Source organism: Diabrotica virgifera, chromosome 5 (assembly GCF_917563875.1).
Source record: "Diabrotica virgifera virgifera chromosome 5, PGI_DIABVI_V3a".
NCBI lineage: Eukaryota > Metazoa > Arthropoda > Insecta > Coleoptera > Chrysomelidae > Diabrotica > Diabrotica virgifera.
The window spans coordinates 109,844,762-109,865,607 of record NC_065447.1 but is presented as its reverse complement, the minus strand read 5'-3'; the positions used below and the strand labels follow the sequence as shown (position 1 = coordinate 109,865,607).

General features: G+C 31.8%; 1 protein-coding gene across 1 annotated transcript in view; it reads right to left on the bottom strand.

The window, feature by feature from the left end:
* Window positions 1-214: 214 nt before the first annotated feature.
* Window positions 215-20,846, bottom strand: part of LOC126885092 (uncharacterized) — a 644,223-nt gene continuing 623,591 nt past the window's right edge. Inside the window, exon 6 of the mRNA XM_050651515.1 lies at window positions 215-4,359. Coding sequence (XP_050507472.1) covers window positions 4,079-4,359 — 281 coding nt within the window. The 3' untranslated portion in view covers window positions 215-4,078. The remainder of the gene's footprint in view (window positions 4,360-20,846) is intronic.

The following is a 20,846-nucleotide window of genomic DNA, read 5'->3' as shown; positions in this document are numbered from 1 at the left end:
AAACAAAAGATTAAAACAAACAGCACAAATGTCAATTGTTAAATAAAATATTATCAACAGAGCAAATATTTTTTTTTAATTTTGATATCTCATATGAAAAAAAGCAAAATTATAAATATTATAAAAAAGAATAAATAAAATTAATGAATAAATAAAAAATTATAGATATTATAAAAATGAAAATAGCAAAATTAAATCACACGAAAAATGTATTATAATAAGTATAAACTTATTTATTGTAACAACTTAAGCTACCATGACACTTCGAATTGCACAAAATCCCCTTGCCTTTACAACTATATTTAGCCATGGAACACTTTCTTTTGCAGTTACAACGTGTATAGCCTTGTCCTTCACTTTTCGAATTAGCACAAGCTGCTTCTTTTAGCGACATACCACTAAACTAACCACTAACCACTAACCACACCACCCTAAACAATCAAAAACTAGTACGACCGCTTATTTCCCACATTCGCCGAAACTCTTTTGCGATTGTTGACATACACCGGTGATTGTAACAAACTATAGCAAAATTTATAAATATTCGGTCTTTCACCAAGGCATTTGGTGTATGTCGACATTCACTGGTGAATGTCGACATACACCAATTTCGGACTTTCACCGTAACATAATACATGTTATAGCTGTAGGAATAGGAGATACATACATCATATTTATGTGGTATTTACTTGATATTGCAACATAATAGCACACCTTTGTTACTTCCCGTTGTCAGCTGCATACAGTATCAGTAAATACCTTATACAGTGATGAGTAACGGGCCGAATAAAGCAAAAGAAAAAAAACATAATACGTTGTGGAATAAAAAGAGATAAAACTAGTAGAGGTGAAAATTATCGATATAAACGTATAAATTAACATTCCATTAGATAGTTTCCCACCTTTAGACGTCTGTAACAAGAGTATTTTATAAAATTCTCCACTCACATTGACAGCTGTCATGTTCCTCCGAAACGTCTGAAGGTGGGAAACTGTCTAATGTAATGTTAATTTATACGTTTATATCGATAATTTCCAGTTCTACTAGCTTCATCTCGTTTATTTCACATTGTATTAAATTTTCTATCTTTTGCGTTATTTTGCCGGTTATTAGCGCGCTCATCATTATATTATGCAGTGGTGAGCTCTCTAAAAACCGGCAAAATAACGCAAAACATGCAAAAAATAATACGTTGTGAAATAAAAGAAGATGAATAAAGTAGAGGTGGGAAATTATCGGTATAAACCTATAATTTACATTAAACTACCTACATTACCACTATGAATAGTTTCCACCTTTAGACGTTAACTAGTTGACTTCAGTCATAATTGTGCGTATGACGTTCTTTCTAACCTAGTTTTATTAGGTTATGTAGGTCTTTTTCTTCTTTGGTTTATTGGCCTCCATCTAGTTGGATATTTGGCCAGCTCATCGTCCAGGAATAAAGAAAAAATCCCTTCTCCTACAATTTGAAGTTGATATGGGACAACTACAGCAAAGGTAAATACGATAGGCCTAATAGTCTCCAATAATTACGAGAAAATATATCTTATTCAAGGAGCGGTATTAGTCTGCAAACGTTATCTAATGTTAGATATAATTTTACAATAGGTTGGGTTATTGTTTCGCTGCTTGTGGAGGCTTATTCAAACCTTTTTTGTAAATACATTTATATAAAATCTTATTTTTTATTTTTGTAGAATTTTTACGTCATTTTCGGAAGTATGACATTGCTTTTTCAATAAGATTTTCATGTTTTACTTTAAACCCAATTAAGAAAGACTGATATAAATTGTTGGTGATTCAAAGCGAAAGATATCTGCATAATTTCAAATTTTAATAAGTATTTAATTATTGCAAAAAAAGCCGCATGTGGGAATGGAAACAACCTTCAGTAATTATTTAGCGACAGGAGTGCATGCGACGGCGACGTCTAAAATCATAATAAGAAATTATTCCTGATCAATAATTTAATATTGGAATAAAAAATTACCAACAACTAAACTGTTTCTATTTACATTTGCTGTACTTTATGCGAAATTAAAAAAATGTTCAGATCATGTTAGCGGTTTACGTAGTTATGAGAAAGGCAAAATATTGGAAACTAATGGATAACATAATAAATAATTTGAACATTATATCAAAAATTTCATACTCTTAGATAATTCAAATCTAGTTAAAATAACACTACAATCTTTTGTATAAATATTTTGTAATCACCTGGGCACTACACCTATGAGAGGGAACATAATGAGACTTTGTAATGGTTGGCAGCTGCCCTTGAACAAGAAAAGTTTTTACCATTGTTGTATTTGTCCCATATCAACTTTAAATTGTAAGTGAATCAATGATTTTTCCTTTATGCCCATACAATGAGCTGGCCCCAAATATACAAGTAGGTGGAGGCCAAAAAACCAAAGACGAAGAAGACATACATTACCTAATAAAACTAGGTTATATAGTTCTAAAACCCAAAATCAACAATTTTAACAAAACGCTTTTCTTACATATCCCTTATTTAAATATTTTCAGATGCAGAATGGTTCAAGCAATCAATACTCTACCATTTTTCCTACGACGACTTTTGCTAGATCATATATCTACGCTTTATATATTTCTTCCTGTAGTTACCCTTTGTTTGTAAGCAAAGATTCCAAGTGAACGTATGAGGTCACCACTTCAAACCGGTCAATTGTATTTATATCTGGATGGTTGTTATGGAGTCTATCCATTGCGATGATCTTATTTGTTTTTGATACGCTTAACTGCCGATTAAATGTTTGACTGTCGTTTTCAACTAGTCGTATGAAATCAATTAACTCTTCTTGACTATTTGCAAGATGGGCTGTGCCATAATATAAAACGCAGGTTGTTTGTTGTTTATTTTTCGGCCATATATTAAGATGCCCCTTTCCCATGCTTAAAGCGCTTTTCTCATTCTTGTCGCTGTATAGTGGGATATTGAATTCCCTAGATTTTTTTATTATATGATATATATGTTCAGAAGGTGCTTTTGAGTTCCTCTACCTTTGGTAAATCCAGTTTGATAATGCGGTATTTCTCCTCGTAGGAAACTTTTCAGTCTCTCATTTATCCAAAACCAATACCAATTAGAAGAAGAGGGATCTGAAAATAAGATACCTACTCAGGCAGGCCTTTGTGCATACACCGGTATTGAAACTGACAAATAAAAAACGACCACATTCGCTATGAACTCAAATTATATACAGCCATAAAAACTTTTAATTAGAGTAGAGTGTGAAATAAAGTGGTTTGGTTTTTCGCTACCCTGCCCAATACATACATAATTTTGTTCTTTAGAAATTTCTTTAAGATTCGACAAAAACAGTTTCAGGCTAATATGATATTATGAGCTCCGTATCAAAAACTAAAATTTTGCGAAAAAAAAACTAAATAGACTCTCGAAAGGGTTTTTTTTAAATGGTTTTACGCCACGACTCTGTATTCCCTCTAATTTGATAAAATTCCAAAAATTTTAAAATACGGTCACTTTTAGTTATCAACTTTTTTAAAAACTCGTCTGTTTTTTATAATATAAACATCTCTAAATCTAAATGAACACCCGATAGGTGGAGTGGTACCTATTACCATAAAAACGACTATAATGTCAATGTAATGAAAAAACTTGATATGTATTTGATACATATAATACCTATTTTAATATTAAAGCGTCAGGTTTATATTAAAATCTGCAGAAAATACACAGTTCAACAAGTCGAATACAACAAAGCAACTGTTATTAACTATAAATATTAGAATATTTACATATTTTTGAATTCTCTCATTTTTTTACTTTTTGTAAATGAGTCGAATTGTTTTTTGCTTGTCATATCCGCTACTGTATCCATTGCATGACATACGATTTTACATAAATGTATATCTTTGAAGTTTTCAAAAACTTTCTTGCCTAATAACTCTTTTGGGAGAGTTGCAGCTCCTTGTCTTTTAACGACCCGGAAGATATATCTATCAGACAGTACTTTCAGCAGCTTTCTCTAAAAACCTGCGCCTTAAAAAAATAGAGAGTAATAGCGGTAATATATAATTACCAACCATTTAAACTTCAGTGCTATGCGTCTGTATCCTTACTTTTTTTTGGCTACCGTTCCTTGTCATGGTTGGCGACGTTCCAGAGAAACCTGGATTCTGAATACCAAGCCCTTCTTTAGGCTTTGGTTTCTTAAGACTAGACCGCAAAGGCGATCTGGTGATGGACGACCCTATGGTTGATCCGTTCGTCGAGCCAACAGTTGTGGAAGTCGTGTTCATGGAAGCCATGCTGCCATTCGAGACGTAAGGTCTGCCACTGGCGTCTGTCATAGATATGCCACTATTACCTGCAACATAAATCAAAAAATTAGTTTTAAATGGTTGACAAAGTGTGACTATACCATACTATAAACAACAGTAATTTATCTAACAATAAAACCTTGACAACTTTTGCTTTCAATAAATCCACAAAATTTATTATAAGTTAATGTCGCTACAGCTCTCTCGGCAGCGCCGGATAAAGGGGCGGGCGAGCCGGGCGACCGCCCGCCAATTTTGAGGGGCGCCAAATTTTGAAGGACGCCGGTATAAAAATATATTTTTTTCATTCATTTTTTTTACTTTACATATTAACTTTGAACATTTTTCCTGTGACATTTTTTGAATAATTCCAATATTATTTATAAGAAAAATATTTCTATCTGTAGTAAGAATTCATAACTCAAAAAAAGATTAATAGACTAAAACCAAAGCTTACTAATAAATATAATGCAACTTAAGAAATGTTATGGTTTTTATCACTTATACAAAATTAGTGCAGACAAATTCTTCTTACGATATAAAAAGGTTGTTCATTTTTTTGGGTCATTTGTCACGTAGGAATCACGTATGTGATTCCTACGTGACAAATGACCCAAAAAAATGAACAACCTTTTTATATCGTAAATCTACTTTAAAAATGAACGAAGATCAAATTTTAAATTATCAAAAAAATTATGAATCGGCAGTGATACTATATACTTACTGGTGCTTATGTCGTAAAACTCTTTGGTTAAATAATTTTGTCTTTCTGTAAATTTGAATTAACACAGGCGCGTCTGCTTTAAAGTGGAATAAAAAAAGTTTTGTAAAATATTGGTTGTGGAATTAATAAATTTTTATTATTTTTCCATTGCATAAATTTCGGTAAGTAGCTATCCACATAACAAAAATAAATAAATATTTAAATTGCACAGGGGGTCATGAGGTAAACGACGAGAATTGTGAACATTTGAAGTGATTTTTTAAAATTATTATTCTCATCGATTTTTGTAATTAAATTTACCGATTCTTTATTGTAAAGTAATTTATTTCTTCATTTAAAATTTTTTTCTACCAATTAAATATGTATCAATTAGGAATGACAAGTTCTTCTTCATATGAATGTATAGAAACCTATTTCGAATACTTTGTAAGCGTTAAGATGTTTTATTTTTTGCATCAAAAACGGCGCATCGTATGAAAAAAGGGTAAATTTTTTGTCACAAATTGAACGAGGAATTCCAAAATGATTTTCTATTTGAAACATCATTAAATCGTCAGTTTGTTAGAAAAATTACAACACCTCGTTTCTCGTAAACAAAACATTTGCGGACATACGTTTTTAGAACAAACTGTCATCATTTTTTCATGTAGAATTATCCCTCAAAGTTTGTCGCAATTATTTTGAAACACCCTGTATCCTTTCTAATTTCCGCAGTTTTCAGTGTATTCCTTCACCCAACTGTTCTCTCCAGTTCTTTCTGTTTTACCAGTCCCCTTTCTGCAGATTTCTTCTTTCCATTGCTTCGTCCACTTCACCTCGGAAAGCGCTTCGGGTCTGCCTTTCTTTCTTCTTCCTATCGGGCTCTACTCTGTTATTCTGTTGATCCAACGTCTTTTGTGTGCTTTTCTTCTTGTCCGTACGAGGTTAATTCCTTCTGTTCTATGTAGTCTATTATATCTGAGTTCATTTCCATTCTTTTCTTAACCTCTTTGTTATTTATTCTATCTCTTTTTGTTGCTCTTAGCTTTAGCTGTTACTCACAGCTTTTCCTTAGGAATTCCATCATTGTTGCTCTTATTTTCTTTTTTGGTTTTCTTATTTATTATACAATTTTCACACCCATAAGTCAAGATACTTCTTGCCATGGTGTGCTATATTCTTCTTTTTGTTTTTATACTGATGTTCTTGTCCAACAATACCGGATTAATTTTCAAAACTTTCATATGCAGTCTCTTGTTTGTCCCAGTCTATGTTTTATATTATCTTCTTCAGTTGTTGCTTTGTTTGATATTATGAAACCTAAATACTTGTACTAGTCTGTTCCTTTGATTTCTTTACCTTCGTCTATTTCCAGCCTATTCTTTTGTTACTGGTATACCCATTCCTTCGCATTTTCTTCTCCATGGTTTCAGGGTTTTTTCCAGGAATATTTAAAATAGGATAGGGAATACGGAACAGCCTTCTAGCAGTCCATTTTTCGTCTTAAATTTATTTATTTATTTATAAAAATCCAAACAGGTCCTAAAACCTTTTTACATGGACAGTTATAATCATAAACTTTATATAACAAATATAACTAATATATACAGTCATTAGCACAACTATTGATAGGCAGATATAGAAGACTTTAACACAAAAACAGCTAGACTAATGATATCTATTATCCATCTACTAGTTTAAAGTGCTCTTGCACTATACGTCTATAGCAACCAACTGACATTGTAAAATCAATGTTTTTTACTAAATTTATATTGTTCGCTAGTTTCAACATGGCCTCTAGAGGAGAGCAAACAGATGTTCTTATTTTTCCAAACAACAACTGATATCTCGTTGCTTTTCGAGGAACATTAAATGGTATCCGCATTCGTAAATCAATTGTACCTGAAATATTATTAATTATTTTATACAAAATCATTGCCATTACAAATTTGCGCCTACTAGTCAAAGACAAAACTTCAAATTCTTCCCTTAGCATGGTTGATCTTATGGTTCCATAATCAGGCCATCGATGATGTTTTTTGAAATACAAATAACGAAGAAACTTATTCTGAACTTTTTCTAGTGCCTCTAAATGTACTTGAGGTTGTTGTCCCCAAATAATGGAACCAAATTCTAATATTGGTCTAACTAAAGTATTATATAATATTTTTATACCCTTAATACTAGTAAAATCGCAAGTTTGTCGACATATAAAACCCAGCATACGGTTCGCTCATTTTGCAGCTTTACCAATATGTGTAGCAAATTACAGTTGATTATTATAAATCAAACCCAAATCCTTGACCTCACTGGTCCTTTTTAAAACATTCAGTCCTATTAAATAATCAAATACTATTGGTTCTCTTTTACGGGTAATAGACATAACATAGCACTTATTTATATTGAATTTGATCTTATTTTTGTCACCCCATAATAAAATGTTCTCAATATCCCTTTGAATCATTACGAAATCCCTAACAGTTTGAATTATTTTGAATAACTTAAAATCATCTGCAAGTAATAAGTAATCTGAATACTGGATGACGTTTGCTAAATCATTTATAAACCTTAAGAAAAAAAGTGGTCCAAGATTAGACCCTTGTGGTACTCCCAAGTTAGCCTTAAATTTACCAGAAGTATTTCCATTGTGTTTTACAACAAAACTCCTATTCTGCAAATAACTTTTAAATAACTTTATTAGATTATCAGATAAGCCAAAATTACATAACTTTCTTAAAAGAACATCGTGTTTTATTTTATCAAAGGCTTTTTCGAAATCCGTATACACTACATCCAATTGCAATTGTTTTTCTAACGCATTGTTTGCAGACTCGGTGAATGAAATAAAACTTGTGTTTATCGAGCGACCCGACATAAAACCATGTTGATGATCATTAATACTATTTTTGACGTGATTATATACATGAGCATGCAATATTTGTTCGAAAATTTTTGATGGAGCACACATAATAGCGACACCTCTATAATTTTCAATATCTCTTTTGTTACCCGCCTTAAATATTGGAGTAATTGAAGATAGTTTCCATTTTTCTGGAAATTTTGAATAAGTTATTATTAGATTAAAAATATGTAATAATGGTAACTTTAACCACTCTTGGCATACCTTTAAAATATACGGGGGGATGCCATCTATACCGGCAGCTTTCTTTGGTTTCAGGTTTTTGACTGCATTATCATAATCTACGCTTGTTATTGATGGTAAATTCAAAACATTGTTATTACTAATAATATTTGTAAAATTAGTGTTATAGCTGGAAATGTCGGTAGAATAAACAGATTCAAAATATTTCGCAAACTCATTAGCAGTATCACTCTGATTTATTTCTTTACTCCCAAAATAAAATATTTCTGTTTGATTAGACTTAGAATTCTATTTCTTAATGAAATTCCAGAAATTGTTAAACTCATTTTCTATATTTTCCTCAATTTGCCGTATATATTTCCTGTGCTCTATGTTAATTAATGATTTCAGTTTTTTTCGGGTCTCTATAAATTGATTGTTAAAATAAATTGAAACATGTCTTAACTTTCTAAAATTATTTTTTTGTTTGAGCAACTTTTTGATATCAGGCGTAAACCATTTCGGAAAATTAGAATAATTCTTGTAAATATTATATTGTGGTACAGATCCTTCAAATATATTAAGTACTTTTGAGTAAAAGATATCTAGAGCTTTATCTACCTCTATTTCCTCTGTTACAGCTTCCCACGTCATATTTCTCATCAAATCACACATCAAATCAAAATTTGCTTTTTTAAAATTAAATATATTACCAACTAACTTATCTGTTTGTCTAAAACTTTACTGTAAATGAAAGTTGAATTTCCAGAGATGGATGTAATCTATCTTCCTTTACTAACGGTAACTGCTCTTGACATACCTTACAACTATTTATCTTATCTGCAGATGCTACTACTTGATCTAAAGTTTTGCCCTGCCAGTTTTTTACATTGTTATAAAGCAAAAATGAATTAAAATTTAAAAACTCAATCATACTTTTAAACTTAGCACTTCCATTAGTAAAATCTAGATTTTCGGTTCCTTTAATTTCTGCAATATTGAAGTCGCCAAAAATAAACGTGTTATTAATATCAGTCATATGTGTTTGTAACAATTCGAAGCAATTCGCATAGTCATGTAATTTACAATCTGGTGGAATATACACTCCAATTAATTTTATACTTAATTTGTTATTAATTTTTAAATCCGCAACCAAAATTTCAAAAGATGAACAATGTTGTGTTACTTTTAAAATCTTATGCTCCTTTTTTATTACCATTAATACTCCTCCTCCCTGAGTTTTGCCAGAAATCTCCTGGTTTCTGTCAGATCTCAATAAGTTAAATACATTTATATCAATTAGTTCTCCATCAACCATATCCTCCCGAAGCCATGTTTCTACAGCCACTACTACATCATAATTACCTTCCAAGCAATTTTTATAGAATTCCGCAGTTTTCGTGTTCAGTCCCCTAAAATTCTGAAAGTTTATGTGAATCCCTGTCATGAATTGAGTTGTCCCCTGATATCGAATCCTAATCATATTATATTTATTATTTAATATATATATTTTTTACACCTATTTTATTTCTACTATACCGTAGTAAATTCTTTTCATAAATTTTTGACAAACCAAATAGCTTAAAACAATATTTGAAATAATTTAAAACATCCAGTTTTTCTATAAGTAACTCATTAACAACATCAATATTTTTATCCTCTTATACAATACAAACCAAAATCAACGAATTTAAGTTCCAAATTAATATATCTAAATTACTATCAACAAAAACTTATCAGTCACTAATATACACATTACAGAAACTTTGAGTATAAAGTAGCCCACACACGTTAATTGTCAAGATCCGATTTGCAAGTAATCACTTTAATTTCATCATTCTTCTTTATAAATACTAACCATCGTAACTCCATGCCTCAGTCTTCCCGAACTTACTCCTTGCCTTCTTCAATAATGAATACCTATGTTTCGTTAGATCTTCATTCACAAATATTTTTGTTTCTCTTAATTGTCTTCTAGCACTTAGAATTTCCTTTTTCTTCGAATAAGAACTAAAGTCTACCACCACTGTTCTCGATTTATTAGTTTGCAAGTTTAATTTACCTTGTCTGTATAAATTAGAAATTTCGCTGGAATTGCATTTTATTTTCAATGTGTTGTTTATAATATTTATGACAACGGACATCAAATTTTCATTATTAGTTTCATTAATGCCATCAAAACGCAGGGTCCTTTTCTTTTGAAGTGCCTCTATGTCATCAATTGTTTTTGCTATGTTGCTAATTTCTGTTGTGTGTGTTTCTATGTTTGTTTTCATATTTAATATTTGTTGTGATACATCATTAAGTGTATCCTGAACTGCATCAAATTTTTTCTCCAAATCATCAAATTTTTTCTCCAAATTATCTAAAATCTGGTCCAGTTTTGTCATAAACTTTTGACATACTTTTGATATTATGACTTCTAAACTGTTTTCGTCCAAAGAAGCACCACTTGATAATTGATTAAAGATTAAGATTAAATGGACTGCATATTCTATTGCCCGTTTTTGATAGCTACTTTGTTCTTCTTATATAGTGTTATACTGCTTTTATTAATATTCGTGGAAGTTCGAGGTCTTCCATTGATTCCCATAGTCTTAGTTTTAGGTATCAAGGCATATGCCTACTCATTATATGTATAATAAAACAGTGAATGATTATCAATTGAATTTAGGTGATTGTAGAGGCCAAGGATATGACAACGGCTCTAACATGAAGGGAAGAAATTAAGGTGTACAAGCTCGTGTTTGCAAAGAATGTCCTCCTTAATTTTTATGCTATGTGGATCCCACTCCCTCAATTTAGTCATTGGGGATGCAGATTGTGCGCTTGCAGTGCGCACGATCAACATCTTTTTTTGGTATTGTAAAAGTACAAGGTTATACATTTTTTTTGTTTGTTGGCAATGTGCATTTATCTTTATCTTTTTTCTCGCTCCTTCGTTGCTTGAATTTCAAATGCGCTCGTTATGCTTCGCCATAATATGTTGCATCAGCTATAAATAATATCTGACTATTTTACTATTTTTTGATTAAATAATATTTAATTATTAATATATTATATTGCTACATATAGTTCTTTATAATGATATTTTGATTTTTTGCCTTTTTTACAATTTTTTTAAATTTGCAGTATATAATATTTCGTATGAAAGGGCGCCAAATTTTGTTTTGCCCGGGGCGCTCAAAACCCTAGAACCGGTCCTGTCTTTCGGCAGAGTTCCTTTCTCAAATATGTACTTTACTATGTATCTGAATAAGTTGAAAAGTGGGTAGCTATTCAAGTATGCTATTCAGAATTATATCTGTATTTTACTGATGTCCATAGATTATAATAAAGATGGATTAGTGCTTTTATTTTGAATATAAAGAATGTGAAACTGTACATTAAAAGATTGATTATGATCTAGAAGGTGAAGTGCTTACGTAGAAACTGTTTTTCTGTTATTGAAAGCCCTTTTGTGTTCTGTTATACGTTCCTCAAAGGTTCTGTCAGTTTGACCGATGTAAGTTTTTGGACAGTCAACCATGTCAGTTTATATACACCACTCGGTAATTAGTTCTTCTTTTGGGTTTTATTGATCTTAATACATTTGTTTAATTTGTTGTTTGTTATGAAAGCTGGTGTTATTTTTTCTTCTTTATGTGTTTGTTTATTGTTGTTGATATCTTGATATGTAAAGCAGAAAGACTGGGTTTTTTCTGTGGTGCTGGGAAGACTAATTTCGGGGCTTTCTTATGCAGTTTTTGGCCAAGAAATTACAGACGTAGTGACTATCAAAACTTACATCGGCAAAACTGGCAGAATCTTTGACAAATGTATATGTATATCAGAGCACAAAAGGGCTTTCAATAATAGAAAAACAGATTCTACGTATGCACTTCACCTTAACTATTTTAAAATTATCAAGGAAATTGGAGTAATAGAGGACAATAGCGTAGTAATTAAGCAATCATAGGCAAATGAAAACCAAAAACTTAACAGAGTACAACCAAGCAGCCTACCTATATTCGGTAGACTTAAAAATGGTCTTCGATAGAATGTGACTATCAGGCAAATACCATTATTGTAACAAAACTGATAAATGACATATAATTATGTGAGAAATTAAACTAAATTTAAATTGCAGATATAAAAAACTAAACTTATTGTAACAACAATTATTAAGTGTAGATAGGAGGACTTCTTACGCCCAATAATATTCAATTTAATATTGAACAAGGGGAAAAACAAGAAGAAAAATAAAAAGAAAAAGTTACGCCAAAATGGATCTCGTTATATGGATACTTGGATACCATCTGAAGCAGGAATGTTTTTCTTATTTATATACAGGGTGATTGATTAATGTGAGGAAGCTCAGTAGCTCTGTTATAGTAAAAATTACAAAAAAAAGTTATAAACAAAAATTGTAGGCACCTTCAAACTCCACATTTTAAAATTAGTTACAATCTTACAGGGTGTTCCATAAGATGGTGGCAGACGAAATTGATGTTTTTTTAAATGGAACACCCTGTATCTTATTTGAAATTTGAAATCTGCTTTACTTCCACATCACAACAATGTAAAGTTTTATTATGGTATACTGGGTATTTAAAAAGTTATAACCAATATTACCTGAAAATCGTATCGAGTTTAACGCCCTGTAAAAAAATAATCAATAAGATTTCTTTATTAGTTCTTGGCAAGCAGAAAATAAAGAACATATTTACTTTAGTAAGGATAATAAACATATATTATTTCAGCATTCACCCTAAATTTCTCAGGATAATTCCTCATTTCACTCTTGATTATATTAGAGCACAATAAATGTCAGTATTGACTTGTTTAAAAAGGACTGTCAAAGTTGATATACTTATATCAGAGTTTTTCGTTTCGTTGAGAGAGCGAAAAGTAGTATAGCAATTTTTTGTGTCACGTAGCTGCAAGAACTATATTAGGAAGTTAATTCAGAGAGGACAAAAATAACTGATAATTTGGAATTTAAAATTTGATTGATTTTTTGAAAAGTTGTGGTGTCAGAATTTGAATTGCGGTTAACGGCTTTTGAAAGTCAGGTATATTAATATAATCCTTAATAAATTATAATTTTTAATAGCTTAAATTAAAATACTTTAATAGAATAATTAAAAAATTTAAATAAATAAAACAAAGTAGTTTTAAAAAATGGGGGACACGTCTGGGGGTGATAAGCGTCTGGGGGTGATAAGCCCCCAGATTTAAATCTAGTTGAAAAAAATGATAACTTTGATGTTCCAATGATTTCAAATACAAGTTATATAGGCAATCTAAGTATGATAATTTAATAAATAACAAAAAACAAATAATTTTGAATGATAAAAAAGAAAGTAAAAAGGTAAATAACATCCCATATAGATATGATATTTATAATAAAGGTCCGTTTGAAGTCTATATAGAATCCAAAACTGAAAATTTAAATATCGGGAAATATAACTATTTGGCCATAGCTAGAGAAACCTTTGATCTAAAATTAAATGACATCTTTAAAACTCATAAAAAATGGATAAATAGAATCAGTGTGGAATTTAAAAATAGAAAAGCAGCAAATGATTTTTTGGACTCAAATACATTAAAAGACAAAAGATATGACTTTTTCATCTCTACTAAGAATGTAACCTGTAAACTTATTGTGAAATTCATCAATAGGGACTTCACAGAGGACACCCTGTTGAAATACTCAGAACCCAACACAAAAAATTGTAAAATTATTCATGTCAAACGCTTTAATAGAAGAATTAAGCGAAAATGGGTGAGATATCTCAACAGGGCAGCCAAAGTGAAGAGGTGGTTACACTTCTCCCAACCGGAACTGTTTGTTATACCTTTACAGGGGCTACTTTACCGAGGGGAGTATTGATTTGTGGTATAGAACATAGAGTCTTGCCATATATAATGCTAGTTATACAGTGTTCTCTTCTTCTTGCAGTACCGTCTCCTATCGGAGGTTGGCTACCATCACAGCAATCTTAACTTTGTTGGCTCCAGCTCTGAACAACTGTATTGAACTGCACCCATACCACTCCCTTAAATTTCGCAACCAGGAAATCCTCCTACGTCCCACATTTCTCTTTCCCGAGATTTTTCCTTGGATTATGAGTCTTAACAGAGAGTACTTTTCTTCTCTCATTATGTGGCCTAGATACTCCAGTTTTTTTATTTGTATGGTTTTTATGACTTCGCATTCTTTCCCCATCTTCAGCAAAACATCTTGATTTGTTACTTTTTCTGTCCATGGTATTTTCCACATTCTCCTGTAACACCACATCTCGAATGCCTCAATGTTTTTGATGTTTATCTTTTTCAGTGTCCAAGCTTCCATGCCGTACAGCAGAACGGAGAAAACATAGCATTTGACAAACGACTGTCTCGCTATCTCAATTCGCCTCTTGATTTCTCTTGTCTGGTCATTAGTATCAGTGAAGCAAACCCCTAAATATTTGTAGGACGTAACTCTTTCAACTGGTTGATTATTTATGGTTAAATTCACATTCACATTGGTGTATAGCTTCTTTGTTACGTATACAGTGCCTCTATACAGTGTTGTAACTGCTTAAATTACGGGCACACCAAAAATCTGTACAAAACAAAAAATAATAAACGCATTAACTGTACTAAAATACGTGAACCAAATGAAACGTGTGTTATAAAGCACAGGCTCACATACGTTTGACACAGGCTATTTAGATATTAACTCATCATCCCAATCATTTTATGGATCAAAATAAAAATCAAAAATCCCAAAGGCAAGGCTGTCTCACTCTCATGCAGTGGAACATTAGAAGTATTAAACCAAGTTATAATAATCTAAAAATCTTTATTAAAGAACTTAAACCAGATGTAATCTTATTAAATGAAACATGGACAAATAACACGTATATATTTAACATAAAAAACTATTTTATATACAGGGAAGATAGATATGATGGATATGGTGGAATTATGATCCTAATCAAAGATGGTGTCCGAACACACTAGTATACGAGTGAGCAACTCTGACAGAACATCAAATATGCAAGGGATAGGTATAAACTTACCAAAATTTAACCTAAATATAATTAACATGTACAACCCTTCAGGTCAGCAAATAAAACAATCAACATGGAATAATATTAAAAAAGATTTTCATAAACCTTACATAATCATGGGAGACTTAAATGCGCACGATCAGGTATGGGGATGTGCTGATAACAACCATAATAGGAAAATAATAATGAAATTCGTTGACGAAGAACAATTAGTTATAATAATGAATGATGGTTCCTCCACCCGAACGGTACAATTAGGACAGAATTCATCAGCAGTTGATCTTACCATAGTAACTCAAGATTTAGCATCTAAGTGTCATTGGTGGGTACACCCAGATACTGGACATAGTGACCATTTCCCAACTATTTGTAAAATTAACCAAACACAATCCTCAGATGAAGGCAGAACATTAGGTACCAGACGAAATTTCAAAAAAGAAAATTGGCCAAAATACATGGGCACTATAGAAACTAAGCTGCCTGTTCGACATGACGTGGATTATAATGAATAACATATTGGTTAGATACAAAACTAAGGGGGCACCGTGGTGGGACAATTAATGCGATGAGTTAATAGAAAATAGACGAAAAGCAATCAAGACCTTTATAGATAACCAAACCGTGGAGAATTACATAAACTGTAATTGAATTAAAGCTTTCGTTAAGAAACAGATACAAATTAAAGAAAAATCTAGTTATAGAAGATTTTGTGGATCACTTACGAGGGAAACTCCAATTAAAAAAATTTGGAACACAATTAAAAAATTTAAAACTCATTTTTCTAATAGCCATGTAATTTTCCCCAATAATGAAACCTCAATAAAAATTCTAAATAATTTAACTTCATGCAATGTAGATCCCTAGTTTAACCTTCCGAGCACTAGCAATGAAACTGTTGATCTAATAACGTACACTGACTACGCTAATATAATAAACTCAAAAAAAGATAAGGCCACTGGTATGGATAAGGTATCTTATTCGATGTTAAAAAACATACCCGCAATAGCAGAATTCCATTTGATAAAAATTTTCAATAATATATTAAAAACAAGTAAAATCCCTTGGCAGTGGAAACAAACACTAATATTACCTTTCCTAAACCTACTAAATGTCCGAACAGTCCAGAGAGTTACCGACCAATTGCCTTAACGTCATGTGTAGGTAAAATTCTAGAAAACATAATTAAAAATAGAATAGAATGGTTCGTAGAGCATAATAGTATTTTACCCAGCTACCAACTGGGCTTTCGCAAAAAAAGTGGATGTAATAATGCACATGTAGCGCTTTCCCAAATAATACTCAATGCTTTTACTGAGAGGAAAGCGGTTTTAACGGTCTTCCTTAATCTAAAAACTGCTTAGGATAATATTGATATATACTTTCTATATAGGAAAATGGCAGATTTAAAAATACCATATACATATAGTAACCTAATTTTTGAACTCTTAAACAACAGAAACAATTATATCCGAGATAGGGAACACGAAATAATTGGACCCAACATCACTGATAAAGGGATCGCCCCTGAGCCCACTATTACTCAACATATATAAAAAAGCGCTGCACGACATTATACCATCTAATTTCAAGCTAATTCAATATGCAGATGATCTAGCCCTCATAACAGTTGGTGAAGATATAAATAATCATATCAGCCTAACTAATAAATGTCTTACTCATATAAGTCAATGGTTAACAGAAAATAAACTACCCTTGTCCCATGGTAAATCCTCTGCAGTAATCTTTAACAAAAAGAAAAACATCACCAATAATATTCCGTTAACAATAGAGGGAGAGACAATTTCTATTAGAGACTCAATTAAATATTTAGGGACAATATTCAATAACCGTCTTAACTGGATTGAAAACGTTAAACGTATTGAAACACAAGCTCAAAAAGGTTTGAATATAATGAGAGCAATATGTGGAACCTGGTGGGGAGCAAACCCCCATACACTCTCATTCATTTATAAAGCAATCGTAAGACCTTATTTGGATTATTCATGTGCAATATTAAAACCCTGTAGTAAGTCCACACTCTTAATATTAGATAAAATCCAGTTTAAAGCTTTACGAATCATCACGGGCTGTATGAGATCAACCCCCACTAATGCTTTGTTAGCAGAAAGTGGAGAAATTTCATTAGATGCAAGAAGAAAAATACTTTGCGCAAAATTCTATCTGAAAACCCTAGCTGATCTGAGAAATCCACTGAACGACATCCTGTCAGAGTTGGGAACCAAAGTAAATTATGAAATAGGATTTTGGAAATCACAAGAGCCACCATATCTAATTGAAACCAAAAATAATTTTGACAAATATCTCACTAACCTATATAAAGAGAATATTGAATCCTGCTTTCAGATTGAACTGAAGTATCTCACGGGAACAGTAATTCAGACAACTTTCTCAACATACAAAAAAATTGAAACGTATAGTCATCAGGAATTTCTTAACGAATTTTCAGCTACATATGGAAATTGTACATGGGTATTTACAGATGGTTCTTTAGATCCCGAGTCAAAGTCAGTAGGTTTTGGGGTACACATACCTTCAATCAATTATAAATATGCATCCAGATTACACTAGCACACTCAAATATGCACTGCAGAAATTACTGCAATTAACAAGGCTGTATCTGTTTGTATTGAAAAAAATATAAAAGGAGCAATAATTTTTTCAGATGCTAAATGTGCTATCCAAAAACTACATAACACCACCTGGGGGACAAACAATCATATTGTAAACCTAACTAAAAGACTCATTATTGTGTCAATGGAAGCAGGATTTAATATAACCTTAGCTTGGATTCCAGGCCATACTGGAGTAAAGGGGAATACAGAAGCTGATAAATTGGCAAATATAGGCAAGACTCTAAATGTTCCTGCAGACAGTAAAATAGATAAATTTGACTTTTTACCTTTAATTAAACAAAAAATTGTAAATGAATTTAAAGTTGAATGTACAAAACAGTTTAAAACTAAAGGGAAATGGTATCAATAATGTCAAAGTGATTTTTCTACAAACCCTTGGTTCCACAAATTCACATTTGTGGATCGAAGGCACTTGACATCTCTTATTAGGATGCGAACGGGTCATTGCCTCACACCAGACCATTTGTTTAAAATTAATTGTAGTGATACTCCATTTTGTGAATGCGGACAAATAGGAAGTATAACCCATATATTACTTGAATGCCCAATTAACAAAACAAATCAATTTGACCTGTATCAGGAACTTGTTAATATAGGAAGTCCAACCCACATTTCAATACAAAATCTCCTATTTAATATTAATGTCCAAACCTTAAGAAAGATCCACCAATTTTTAACAATATTTCAAATTAAAATATAAAATAGTTATTTGACGACAATCATATTACAATGTATTTAACGAAGGGAATATGGAAAAATCCAGAATCCAGACCCTTTGAAAAGAGGATTCCTTTCACATTGCAGCCTAAGTACGAGAACTGGCCAAGTACCTAAGAGATGGAGGCCAAGAAACTAAAGGAAGAAGAAGAAGAAGAAGAAGACTTGTTTAAAACTAAATCGTAGTCGCTTTCCATCTCACTTACAATATATAAAATTAGAATACTTCATTTTCCTGTCTGCATTTGTGACATCGCATACATTTGTAATCTAAGTAATATGTTCCTAGAATATTTTCTTAACTCTCAATCCTCTTCAATTTTGTATGAAGAACTAATTCATAATGAGTTTAAATTGCCTTTAAATATTACAGCTCTCCTATTTTTCTTAGAAAAATCGATAAATATTGATTCCTTTATTAATTTTATCAGAAATGAGAAAAGAGTGATATAATTTAAAGAAATAGACAACATGAAAACGTTTCAAATAACTAATAATACACAGGTTTTTTGAAAAATATATTTTGTCTAATGCCACGATCTCACAATAAACATTTGAATATCCTTCTACGGAGAAAATTTCTCTAGAAATTAAATACAAATTAGAGTATCATCGTGCCATGTACAGATAGGTTCAAATTTATTGAATAAATTATTTTTTTCGGGAATAGACTACCTTGGAGCCACGTCGACTTTTATTATAAAATTATAATTTTATGGCTTATTATATCAAACTAGTGACGTTATCCATCTGGGCTTAACGACGTAATCAATTTTTTTTAAATAAGAATAGGGGTCCTGTGCTAGCTCATTTGAAGGGTTATCCAATTATCTATTCAGTAGTATAAATATTAACATAGTTACTTATACAGGGTCCACAATTTTTTTAAATTAAATTATTTGACACAAAAACTGTAGTCTATGTAATTTGTAAACAAAATAAGTTATCAATCGAAGTAGCACAGAAAACGACAAGAAATATCGTTCCCATACCACCAGATTGACAACTATAAATTATATGACAATTATAAATCATACAGGATGCCGAGGAAATTAAGATGAGAGAATTTAAAATAATTCACAACCTATCTGCTCAGCGTGGTAAAAGTTCCAACAAGAAAGATTCCTTAGTACTGAACAAAAGAGTAAATGAATTAAAATGTATAAACATTTTCAATTTCTTTGCAACACGAAAATGCAGCAGCTGCAAAATACTCTGGTTAAATCGGAGAGTACAGAAAGAGTCTATAACGGTTTCGGAGGTTTTTTCCTCCTCACCAGTAGTCCCATATCCTCTTCTGTCCGATTTCCCCAGGTATCATACTTTGGGCCTTTCCGAATTGCAAAGAAAGAAATGCCGCGGATGAACTAGAGCCACCTACCGAAAAACAAAATAAGTAATCAATCGAACCAGCACAGAAAACGACAATAAATATCTTTCCGGTACCACCAGATTGACAACAGGTGAAATAATTTCTGTGGTTACAACCTCCCGAGATGTTAATCTGGTGGTATGGGAAGGATATTTATTGTCGTTTTCTGTGCTACTTCGCTTGATAACTTATTTAGTTTTTCGGTAGATGTCTCTAGTTCATCCGCGGCATTTCGTTCTTTGCAATTCGGAAAGGTCCAAAGTATGATATCTGGGAAAATCCGAGACAAGAGGATATGGGACTACTAATGAGGAGGAAAAAACCTACAAAACCGGTATAGACTCTTCCTGTACTCACCGATTTAACCAGAGTATTATGTAGCTGCTGCATTTTCGTGTTGCAAAGAAATTGAAAATGTTTATACATTTTAATTCAATTACTCTTTTGTTGAGTAATAAGGAATATTTCTTGTTTGAACTTTTACCGCGCTGAGAATATGGGTTGTGAATTATTTAAAATTCTCTCATCTTGATTTCTTAATTTCCTCGGCATCCTGTATGATTTATAATTTTTGAAAATCTCAGGAGGTTGTAACCAAAGAAAGTATTCCACCTGTTGTCAATCTGGTAAGATGGGAACGTTATTTATTATCGTTTTCTGTGCTACTTTGATTGATAACTTATTTTGTTTTTCTGTAGATGGCTCTAGTTCATCCGCTGCATTTCGTTCTTTGCAATTCGGAAAGACTTAAAGTATGATACCTGGGGAAATCGGAGAGAAGAGTATATGGGACTACTGATAAGGAGAAAAAAACCTCCGAAACCGGTATAGACTCTTCCTGCACTCTCCGATTTAACCAGAGTATTATGAAGCTGCTGCATTTTCGTGTTGCAAAGAAATTGAAAATGTTTATACATTTTTATGTAATTTGTATTTAATTCAAAATATATTTTACTGCTGACA